Raw genomic sequence first — 12,598 nt, forward strand, 5'->3', positions numbered from 1 at the left:
AACAAAAAAACAGTATAAGCATTTATTACTCCTTTCAGATTGGCTTTCTCCTGCTAAGAGCTTGGTTTCATACAAGAGATCTCTTTTGAGTATCTGTCATTCATCCACTGTCAGTAGGTACGGTGTCAGAAAACAGTGCAACCAAGGCTATATTTGCTGTTTAGAAAGGAAGTATAGTAAAAAAAAAAAAGTTCTCCTATCCCCAATCCGTCATTGTTATATATACACTACAGCTTGCTTTTTTTACTTAGCAATGTGTCTTCTACATATTCTCCCTTCAAAAATTGTAGCAGCAATGTCTGAACATGGTTAAAAAAAAGAAGTCAACAAAACTCAACTCATACAAAAAGCTATGAAGTGAGAAAGTATCCTCCTTTCTCATCCCAGTTTCATTCCTTAGAGGTAATACCACTGTTAAAAGTATTTGTTGGTAATTCTTCTAGGAAGTACTATTTTAACTTTTAATGTATTTCGGGTTTTCTTCTTTATCAGTTTATTGATTCCCTGCTATGTCCTTGTTGTACCTCCAACCTACAGCCTTCCTCATTCGCATCTCATTTCTTCATGATATTGTTCCTTTTGTTCTTCTGGCTGCCTTTTTTTTTTTTGGCTTTAAGGAAATAATGTAAAGCTTCCATTTCATGTTTGTTCCACTTCAGTTATTATCAGTTCATCCCCGCAGTGAAATATGAGGGCATTCTTGTAGTTACTCTTGTTTTACCTCTCTTGCTCCTCTACTTTGCAATTTTTTTGTGTGATACTCTTTTTCATTGTTATTACACTTACAGTTTGTCCTCTAATACAATGCAGATATAAGTACTTTGTCTAAACTTGAAACTTAAAAGTTGGAAAACTGGGAAAGAAAATTGATAACAGAAAATTGTTCTATAACAGAATATGTTTGGACACATAAAAAATATTCTTTATTATTATGTCTTTGCCACCCAGAGAGATACATCACTATCTAGTGAATTCTTTGACTGTCTCTGTAGCTTCCTTTGTGATTTCCTGAATCAGATTCAGCTGTCATGTTTCTTATTTTTCATGTTATCATCTTTCTTGGCTTTCTATTCAATTTGCTGTATTACCTTCTTGAGTAATTTTTTTCATAAGTAGTGCATGAGTGATAAGCATTCTGAATTCCGGAATATTCAAAAATATATTCAGACTTGATTGGTTTGACTGGGTATAGAATTTAGATTCCAACTTTTCCCCTCAAAATTTTGAATTACTTCATTTCTTCTAGTGTTTAGTTTTACTGATGAGAAGGCTGATTATAATATAACTGTGTTACTTTGTAGAAAATTGTGTTTTGTTTTTTATCTCCTCTGTAGAAGCTTTAGTATTTTCTATTCTTAAAGTTTGGAAATTTTACCAGAGTATATCTACAAAGTTCCTTTCAGCCTAAAGATTCTGCATTTCTTTAATTTAGGGAAATTTTTTTCTTTATTTTTTCCTTCTTTGACTTCTCTGTGTTCTGGAACTCTTGGTTAGACACACGTTTGGCCTTCTGAATATATATATCTACAGGTCGACTTTTGTTGTCAATTATGGGATATTCTCTTACCTTTATCTTAGGGATCACCAAACTGGCCTTTCAGGGTCAGTTTTATTATTCACTTTAGCCACTGAGTTTTTGTTTTAGAATTTAAATTTTTCTAATGCCCTTAATTTTTGCTTTTCTTTATATAACATGATGCTGTTTTACAGATGTTGATTAATACTGTCTGATAATATGTGTTACATTTTTAAAAAAGATTTCTTTCATATCTTAAGTTATCAGTTATCCATAGTTTTCTATTTATCTTGACCTTTTTTTTTTTTTGAGACGGAGTTTCACTCATGTTACCCAGGCTGGAGTACAATGGCGCGATCTCGGCTCACCGCAACCTCCGCCTCCTGGGTTCAGGCAATTCTCCTGCCTCAGCCTCCTGAGTAGCTGGGATTACAGGCACGCACCACCATGCCCAGCTAATTGACCTTTTTTTTTATATTATACTATTAGTTTACTTCAAATGTCTGGTGATGTGTGATTCTATATTAATGCTTATGAATGAAAGACTGAGTGTTGCTTGTTTTAAGTAGCTGATGTGGATTTCCTCAGTTCACAGTGTGAACATCTGTTTTATCAGTAGCTATCTTCAGGAAACAACATTTGCACCTGCATCGTCTCCTGCCCATTTTTGAGCCCATATTCCCCACATTACTCCAAGAGATAATCTTGCTACTTTGCATATCACTCCCAGTTGCCAGGTGCCTTTCCCTGCGTGAGAGTCTTTCTCCGTGTGGTCACTGGGGACAGTGGGCATAGTGAGGGATGGTAGGGGAGGCACGCAGGACCTGAGGGGTGATAGGGAATTTAGTTTAGGATTCATCAGCTATTCAGAAGGGGGAGGCTTGACATAATTTGCATATGCCCTCTTGTGATTTAATGGTGGTGGCTACCAGTACTGATAGATGGCTAGAGGATGAGAGAAACACTTGTTGAAGCCATAGGTCCTTTTCTCAAGTGACTAATTTACAATATAGACTGCTTTTCTGTTGTTTGTAACTTCATAATGTTTTCTGTGTTCAGAAGTTATGCTAATATTCTGTTTAATTTTTTGCATTGTTCATTTGAACTTAAAGTTTGATATAAAAATAGTGATGGTTTATTAGATGAAACAGATGAATTTCTATCGTTTTAGGTTTCTTTTTGAGACAGGGTCTTGCTGTGTCATCCAGGCTGGAGTGCAGTGGTACTGTCTCGGCTCACTACAGCCTTGACTTCCCAGGATCTAGCCATCCTCCCTCCTCAGCCTCCTAAGTAGCTGGGACTATAGTCCTGTGCCACCATACCCAGCTAATGTTTGTATTTTGTGTAGAGACAGGGCTTTGCCATGTTGCCCAGGCTGGTCTTGAACTCCTCAGCTCAAGTGCTTCACCAACCTCAGCCTCTCAAAGTACTAGGATTACAGACGAGAGCCAAAATTTTTTAGGTTAACCCATTTGACATAAGAAGCATGTACAGATAGCCAGAGAGCAAACACAGATAGCTAGAGCAATTATGTGAAATGGCAGCTGTATGGATGTTGAAATATTGATCATAATTTCTTTGATTTGTTATGGTAGAGAAAGGCATTTGAAGAAGAAAGAGCCAGTTGGTTAAAGCAGCAGTTTTTAAATATGACTACCTTTGACCACCAGAACTCAGAAAATGTGAAACTTTTCAGTGCCTTCTCAGGAAGTGAGTACTTTATAAACTTTTTAATTTGAACATGCATATAAATAAAATCATTTACATATTACTAATACAAAATACTACATATTATTAATACAAAACTTTGGAATCACCAATAACAGCTCTCTAATTATAACTAAAAATCAACTTTTTTTGTTTTGTTTTGGGAGACTGAGTCTTGCTCTGATGCCCAGGCTGGAATGCAGTGGTGTGATCTTCACTCACTGCAACCTCTGCCTCCTAGGTTCAAGCGATTCTCCTGCCACAGCCTCCTGAGTAGCTGGGATTAACAGACATGTGTCACCACACCCAGCTAATTTTTGTATTTTTAGTAGAGACGGGGTTTCGCCATATTGGCCAGGCTGGACTTGAACTCCTGACCTCAGTTGATCTGCCCATCTCAGCCTCCCAAAATGCTGGGATTAAAGGTGTGAGCCACCATACCTAACCCAAAAATCGACTTTAATATTTTATTTACTGTCGTCAAAGTGGGAATGAGAGGGGGACTGTGCATACCCAAAGTAACTTTTGCTGTGAGTTTGTAATAATATGAAGTATTTGAAAATTTACCTCTGGAAAATTTTTTTTTTCAAGACAGAGTCTCACTCTGTCACCCAGGCTGGAGTGCATCTCGGCTTACTGCCTCCTCAATGTCCTGCGCTCAGGCTGTCCTCCTTGCCTCAGCCTCCCGGGTAGCTGAGACTGCAGGCACACACCAACATGCCCAGATAATTTTTAAAAATTTTTTGTAGAGATGAGGTCTCGTTATGCTGCCCAGGCTGGTGTCGAACTCCTGGGCTTAAGCCGTCATCCCACCTCAGCTTCCCATAGTGCTGGGATTACAGGTGTGAGCCACCCCTTCTAGCCTAGAAATACTTTTAAAACTAGATCCTTTTAAATATGTGTGGACTATACAACAAAGATAGCAAGATTAATGATATTCAGATTAATTTGTTCCATCTATTACCTGACTCAGAACTGCAGATGAATCATCCTGGTGATTATTTACCCTCACTATATTTAATGCCTCACCATATGTACTGCGTTTTTCCTTCCTTGTTTTAAAACAGGTTCTGATCAGGACAATCTTACAGTGCACTCGAGGCAACCGCAAAAGAAGCCTCACAGTACGTCTAATGGGTCTCCAGTTTGCATGTCTAAACTTACTAAATCTCTTCCTGCTTCACCTTCCACTTCAGACTTTTGCCAGACACGTTCCTGCGTATCTGAACATAGGTATTTGTCTATAGGTGATCTTTTCATATATTTCTAAAAATTGCTGAAGTTGCTCTGCTAAGGAAAAGGTGGCGTGTGTGTAGTATTAGCAATAGGAGAGACTTTGGAGAGGAATTAATAGATGATTTATTCATTCTGCAAATATTTATTGAGTGTCCAGTATATATAGACACTGCTGGATGCTGGGAATACAATAGTGAACAGGTAAATCTGTCTATATATAGACACTGCTGGATGCTGGAAATACAATAGTGAACAGGTAGATCTGTTCCTTGTCTTCTTAGAGGTAAATTTTATATATGTATGTCTTTTTATTTCACATTTAAGATACAACTTAGAATATAGTCTTAATTATAGGAGTTAATATTTTAAGTGCTTTAATTGTGTTAAATAGAAGGATGTTGTTTTGACAGCTTTTGTAGAGTACATATCTTAAATTTTCTTTCTGGCATGCCCATTTTATTGTTGAAGGGCAAAGAACTGAAAAAACCTATTCATCTTGAGTGATAAAGATCTGTGCCCAAGGATGACAGTGTAAAAAAACGTGGCTCTCCACCATAGGAAACCCATATATTGCTCTTAATTAAAACATTTTGGTATTTTCCTCTATCTCAAGTTATTAAATCATTTTCTGAGATTACACCAATACTCTACTTCAGAGCCAGTTCCAAGTTTAGTTTTAAATGGAGCAGAGGAAGCAGGTAGAACATTCCTAGTAAGATAGAGAATAGAAAACATTAGAGAGATAAGTTGGAAAGCGTGGTGATAATCTCTTTGCTCTTAATTAAAAATAGGAGACAAGGGCCTTGGAAAGCGCCAGTCAGAGCTGAAATAAAGTTGGCCTGTGCTAGAGACTGCAGTGGAACTAAGTGTCAAATAAGCCAGCTGGCCCTTGGGCCAAGAAGTATGAAATAGATGGAGTTTAAAACAAGAAATGAAACTTTTAAAAGGAGGAGGAGAACACCCTATAAGTTATGTTGACTTTTAAGAGGTGAGGGGATTAGGACCCCAAGTAACTGTTGGAGGGAATGAAAAAGAGCTAGGTAAGAGCACTCTAGCCAAGTGTAGGTACCCTGAGGTGGGACACACTTCATACATTTGTGATGGTGAGCATAGTGAACAAGACCTAGAGGTGTGAGATGAGGATGGAGAGATGTAAAAGTTCAAATATGCACAGATACAGAGAGAATAAGATCATGAACCCATGTGTACCTGTCACTCAGGTTCAGCAGTTGTTAACTTACGATCAGTATTGTTCATATGTAATCCCAATCAGCTTGCTCTCCCCACCCCAAACACATCTGGGATTTCACTTACAGAATATTTTAGTGTGCATTTGTAGGTCAAATATTGTTCTAAGGGGAACAGAAGAAACATTAGTTTTAAGCAAGAGAGTGAAAACAAGTTTTATAAAGAGTACTGTTATAATGTCGAAAGCAGATTGTAGGGAGTCTATAATATAAACCAGGAAATCCAGTTAGGAGGCACTATTGGAGTGGAAACAAAAGATGATGGTAATTTGGACTAGGGTCATAATGTGAAGATAGAAATGCTTGGATTTGGGATATATTTTGAAGTAAGAGCCAATAGATGAGTTGGATATGGGAGGTGAAAGTTTATTTTACAGTCAAAAGATAATGTGTAAGCTCCTAGTATTTTCTTACATAGAATGTTACTCAGACTTGCAAATTTGACCAATCAGACTTATCTATATAGATACAGATGCAAACTCTGCCATTTACAAAGAATGTATTTTATATCTAAGAGATAGTATAATGTAGTTGTCTCAATTGTTTTTATATATTTTAAATATTTAGCTTTTTACATAATTGTTTTTAGTTATGAAATATTTGGCATAAAAATTTCTTGAAGGCATTGTTTTGTGTTTAATAAAGTTCAGCATTTAGTACCTAAATCATAGGGTGTTGCAAGTGAAGTGTTAATATATTAGAAGCAGTTAAAAATGGTACCTAGTTACATTGTAAACATTTAGTGACAGACTATAAAAATAAAAATATAGGCCATGCACGGTGGCTCACACCTGTAATCCCAGTACTTTGGGAGGCCAAGGCCAGTGGATCACGAGGTCAGGAGTTCAAGACTAGCCTGGCCAACATGATGAAACCCCGTCTATACTAAAAATACAAAAAAATTAGCTGGGTGTGGTGGCTGGCACCTATAATCCCAGCTACTCAGGAGGCTGAGGCAGGAGAATCGTTTGAACCCAGGAGGGAGAGGTTGCAGTGAGCCAAGATTGCACCATTGCACTCCAGCCTGGCTGGAGACTGTGTCTCAAAAGATAAAAAATAAAAATATATGTAAACAAATATAAACATACTTTTCTGTTTCTGAATGCTCCACTCAACATCAATGGTATAGCAACAATTTTGGAGCTTTTAAAGGAATTCAAGCTATTCATTGTTAACTAGCCTCCAAGAATAAAACAAACAGAAAGGAGTTTTATAACTAATAGGGAAGCTGTGATTCCTGACATGGTTCTTTACATTTTAAATTACTTCATAAAATTGGTTCTCTTGCTCCTGAAGCATTTCAGATCTTGGTTTATATTAATAATAATATTACAAAAAATAATTAGGAATATTTGTAGCTAATTTCTACAACATCCTCATTGCTCCTTCACTGTAGAATGGAATTTTACATAAAAGCTGTGCCTTAAATTCCGGGCAAGGAGACTCGTGCATAAGTTACTTACAAAACTTAGTTTAATCATTTGTACAGGGATTCTGATGAGTAAATTACTGTAAGTCATCAGAATCCCTGTACAAATGATCAAACTAGGCATGCACCATTAATCCCAGCTAATTTTTGGTAGAGAGAGGGTTTCACCATGCTGTTCAGGCTACTCCTGAATTCCTGTTTGGCTGCCTCAGCCTCAGCCTCCCAAAGTGCTAGGATTACAGTTGTGAGTCACTGCTCCCAGCCTTTTTTTCTTTTCTTTTTTTTTTTTTTTTTAGTAAAATTTTAAACTAGGTTTTTGGTTTAGATTTTTAGAATTAAAAGGAACTTAATATTTTTTAAATATTGTCACGTTATGAGGTTGAATTAGTAAACAAAAGTCACAAGAAGTGTACATTTAGAAAAGTTTTTAAGAAAATTACATAACATATTCAATTGATGAAAAACATATCATTCATTGGTTCAATTGCGTAGATTTTAAAGTTACCATTTTAGCAGATTTATTGTTTTGAGGCTGATTGAACCAAAACCATCTCACTACAGAGGCTGGAGGCTTTTAGCCACTTCTGAAGGCACACATTAAGTATCTGTCTTGGTGGATAGATGAAAGGATGCTTTAACAAGTGGACATGTAAAGAAAGAAAACATAACGAGATAAATAATAGTGGCAAAAAAATGGAGACATTTGGAATATTAGCTTTCAAAACCCTTAAGCTCTACCTTAAGCTTCTCTACCTTAAGCTTCAGTTGGACAACATGCATCAAAGTAGACTAAAGGGATAAATAAATAGATGGATAGATAGGATAAAAGTGATAAATTACACCATTTGAAACACTTTAATGTTTTTGATCATGTGTCCTCCAAATTTATGTAAATAAGCACAAGACATGGAAGCAATGAGACCTTAGACATCAGGCATGTATACAGTATAAAAGCAGGAGAGGAGAGTCACTAAGATCTGCCTTTCTTTTTCCGACAGTTCAGTCAATGTACTGAATATAACTCCTGAAGATATTAAACCAAATCAGGTTGGAGGAGAATGTACAAATCAGAAATGGAGTGTGGCATCAAGACCTGGATCACAGGAAGGTTGCTATAGTGGATGCTCCTTGACCTACACAAATTCTCATGTAGAAAAAGATGACTTACCTTAGACATGTGGACTGGTATTTTTTTCATTAACATATTCATCAAATTTCACATCTAAGTTGAAACAGGGTGTGTCATAAAGTCAATTATCTCTAATAACTTAAGATGGTCTAAGTCGTTTGTTTGGACTTCCCTGTCTTCCCCCAAAGAGTTGAAATGTTAAATCTATTTAAAAGGATATAAAAGCTTTGGATATGTATTTTTAGTAACAGAAGCATCTGGTTCTGTGAATAGAGGAATGTATAGATATTTGGATGGAAACAAAAGCACTAGAATGAGTTTCCTCTTATAGGTATTAAAAATAGCACTTTTAGGAAACTGATTATTGTAAATGTTTAATTTTGTCTCAAATATAATTGGCATTGGAAGTTTAGCCTTTACTTGAATGTATACTGTAGATTTTTAACAAAGCGAGTTCTATATTTATTATGTTTAGTGTGATTTGAAATTACCTCTTTCATATGTTTTAAATAAAGTGAAATTTATGTATGTTTTGTACTTAGATATACATGATTATGTTAAGAGACTTTAAGATTTTAAAGTTTCACACAACCATAAGTATAGTATTTCATGCCAGTAAAAAATTTTTAGTGGTATTCTGTTTACAGATGTATTAGGACCATTGATATCATTACATTTAAGAATTCTTTTTAATACATCTGGGCAATAAATGTTTAAAGCTATTCCATGAAGTCTTTAGATAATCAACACTACTAACATTACATTTTTGAGATTTTTATGACATTAGATTTTTATTTTATATATGTAGGATACTATAATTTTTAAAAGGTCTATTGATAGAGGAATGAGGCAAGACAACAAAAGTACCTTTGAATAGAACAATTTAAGAAATTGGTTTAAGGTATTGGATGATAGAAGATATTTAAGATATCTAGATGGTGATATTTTCCTTACGAGATGGGTGCCAGTATAGTAATATCTGTACTAACTAGGGCTTTGTATTTGTTGTCAATAATTTTTTAAATAATTTTTTAATGAGGTATTTACCACTAAAGAAATATGATAATGTAAAACCATCAAATTTTATAATTGAGATATTATGATACTCTGGAAAAACGTGTCATTTCATTTTCAGAAAACTCCTAGGCTCTCTTCAGTCTCTGTAATGTTTCTGATTGCATGTTTCTTCATGAAAAGTATATTGTTGTTTTGATGGTATAATATAAATATAGGCCCAGCTCTTTCCCAGGATTTTCATCAAAAAGCTTTAAGTGCCTAACCCTGCTTGTCTCTGTACATAGAAGCCTGCACAGATCCAGTCCTTGCTAGGTATTGTAGTTTAGGCCCATTTACCTTCCCCTTTACTGGTAGTTCAGCCACTTACATGCAGTCACCCTGTTTGTGGCTATTTTAAATTCATATTATTAAAAAAAAAACTATTTGTGTTATCCATTCACTATACTTAACTATGTAACTCTTTGGAGTTGCCTAGCAGCAGCCATTTTTTCAGGGCTGATAGGATATCATTAAGAGGATCTTATGAGACATTAGTGGATATACTCATAATACAGTAACCATGTTTATAGTCTCACAGAGCTGGCTCTTGAGCATTAGTCACTCACTACCCTTAGCTTGATGCATGGTCACTTCTTTGCTATTTAAAATACTGTACATGGTACAAAATATCAAAGACACTACCATATTCTAAAGGAAGAAATCTAGCTGGGATATGTTTATTTTTTTGCTATTTGGCAGTAACATGGTCAAAGAAAGGCAGGCAGAAATTTTAAATACAGTTAATGAATACATTTGTCAAGAATTTCCCCCCAGGGTTTTCCATGCTGTACTTTGTAAGAAATAAGCAATCTGATTTTTAAAGTAAATCTCATATTTCATGACAATGGAGGTCATCTGTTTTTTGTTTTGTGTTTCCATTTTAAAGTGGGTTGAATTCTCAAACTGGAAAGAAAAGTTCCTTAAGACTTACTTTAAAATATAAAATGTGAAAGAAACAGCAGAATGAAAGCCAAACTCATTACACCTTCAATGTCTGCATAGATCCAGAAGTTGTACATTTTACTTAACATCACTTTTGTTGAACATTCCAACTCCAAAATGACCCCCAGTCACCTTAATCTCAAAATGTTGGAATGATGTCTGTATTTGAGAACCCTGGACTCCACACATAAAACTCCTAGGATTTTGCTTCCCATCTCCTTCTAGGTGTTTGTTGGCAATGTACAAATAATATAGCTGTGCTAATCTCACATTTAGTCATGATAGATGATGGTACTAGAGTGCACTTCATTTGTGAGTTCTGATAAGTGTTTTCTTGTTTATCAGTATGTAAATCTGAAATATTTTGTACTTCTTTTGTTTTTACATGGCATATATCCATTCTGAATTTTCAAAGCATAAAAATGTCAAAAATTGAGATAAACATTTTGTTTACTATTAAATGTTTGCATCTGCAGTCTATAATGAGAAAAAAATTATGACTGAAATTTAACTTAAATAGCATTTTCTTATAGAAGCAATGTATTAAATGATTAGATACGCAGGACAGTTCACAGCAAATTGTTTACCTTGTGGCATAATTGAAATACTGTTATTTTGAAAGAGTTTTATATTTCCTACCTTAGCTAACCAGAATAGTTCATAGGTTTGTGATAATATGGTGTTGTGGGAAAACATATTTCATGTGCATGATGCATTGAGCACTATGAATCTCATCTTGCCTGCCCCTGGTGGAACATTTGAAAGCCCCTAGGACCCCAGGAGAGAGATTTTTGCAGCACGTATGCCTGGAACACACTGTGAGTTAGCAAGACCCTGCTATGGTAATGCTGTTGTACAAATCTGCAAGTATATTGCCTAATATAAGTTGTGTTCTTATTTCTAGATTGGATTTAAAGTAAGTTTGGATTGTGGAAGTCTAGTAAATATACTTTTCCCTATGTTTGTCCTTTTTCAGTTTTTTGACAGGCATTTATGAAGTACCTTCTGTATGTAAAGGCTTACTACTACTTTCCCATCCTTGGAGATATGAAGACAGATAAGCACGCTGCCTGCTATTGAGAATCTGAACTGAGTGGAACACCAGCTACATTGTAATAAACAATGGTAGATGCTACTGACACATTCAGTCTGTTCATAAAACATGGACTGGTGGGTCTGCTCCAGGGTCACATCCCTTTCCTAACAGTAACGTGGTTAGGATTCCATTTATAAATCTTAGCATTATTTCCTATATGAATTGCTATGTAATAGATGATTGTTTTGCTAGATTTTGTTTTCTACAATCAAAATGTTGACTTGCAAACAATCGGAGGATTTTCTCTCCGCGAGAACATGTATTGTCATGTAGTAGAAAAAGCATTCTCAAAAATTTGAGATAAGGCCATGCAGATAAGGATAATGAAATCGGTCACTCTAGTCCTTTTTCTAAATATAGTGTTTTTCTAGCTGGATGTAAATTAGAGTGGGTGGATATTGATTAAATTATTTAATTTATGTAAAATCGAATGGTTGAGGTTTTTTGAACATTTACAAATAATGGGTTGCTGAGGGCTCAGGAAGCACTGTAATGTCAGTGACATATGAAGCTCCTTGATAAAGACCCATCTCAATATTCATACGTTAAGCTTCAGAAATAAATGTACCTAGTATAATGCTTAACAGCACAGAATATTTGTTGATGAGAAATATGCTGATGAAACATATTTCTTTACTGAAATGAATGGGCTATAAATTTGGGGTTAGAATCCTTAACTCTTTCTCAAGAGGGTGGGAACCTTGTTATGATTCTTTATGCATGTGTGTTTCCAACCCTATCTCAAATCCTTGCATATAGAGTATCATGATAAAGTAGGTTATGCCACAGTTAACAAACATTAAGTCAGTGTGGCTTAATACAAAAATTTATGCTCATGAAATGTCCATTGTGGACTGGGCAGTCCTCCATTTTTAGCTGTGCCATCTGGAACGCATGGTCTCCAACACTGCCAAATCAGAGAGAGAGAGAGCAGACTAGCAGATGGTGTAGAGTATTTTTAAGAACCAGACCTCAAAGAGTTATGCCTTCCACCTACAGCCTGACTGCAAACAAGACCGGAAGGTATGGAACATGTAGCTATTTGGTGAGCACTTATACTCTGCTACTGAATGTAGTTGATGCTAGATATTTCATCCATGCATATTACTCTGCAAGGGGTTTATTGCTGATTATTAAAGCAAAAATTCATAATTTTTGCAAGAAATGTATTTTAAATCTTCTCTTACACTTTCTAGTCTTTTCATAATACAAGTTTCTGAATGTTCAAATGGTAGTTTTA

At 35.5% G+C, this 12,598-nt stretch overlaps 1 protein-coding gene across 8 annotated transcripts in view; it reads left to right on the forward strand.

The window, feature by feature from the left end:
- SSX2IP (SSX family member 2 interacting protein) overlaps positions 1-11,778 on the forward strand; it is a 71,135-nt gene extending 59,357 nt beyond the window's left edge. For 6 of the 8 annotated variants that reach the window (XM_032296408.1, XM_032296411.1, XM_032296412.1 and 3 more), the window contains exons 12-14: positions 3,112-3,226; positions 4,291-4,456; positions 8,134-11,778. In XM_032296408.1, the coding sequence (XP_032152299.1) occupies positions 3,112-3,226; positions 4,291-4,456; positions 8,134-8,308 (456 nt within the window). In that variant the 3' untranslated portion in view covers positions 8,309-11,778. The remainder of the gene's footprint in view (positions 1-3,111; positions 3,227-4,290; positions 4,457-8,133) is intronic. The other 2 variants (XM_032296406.1, XM_032296414.1) reach the window with 2 other exon arrangements.
- Positions 11,779-12,598: the final 820 nt, after the last annotated feature.

This window comes from Sapajus apella, unplaced genomic scaffold, assembly GCF_009761245.1.
Source record: "Sapajus apella isolate SASKATOON/1434 unplaced genomic scaffold, GSC_monkey_1.0 scaffold36, whole genome shotgun sequence".
In the NCBI taxonomy this organism is placed as follows: domain Eukaryota; kingdom Metazoa; phylum Chordata; class Mammalia; order Primates; family Cebidae; genus Sapajus; species Sapajus apella.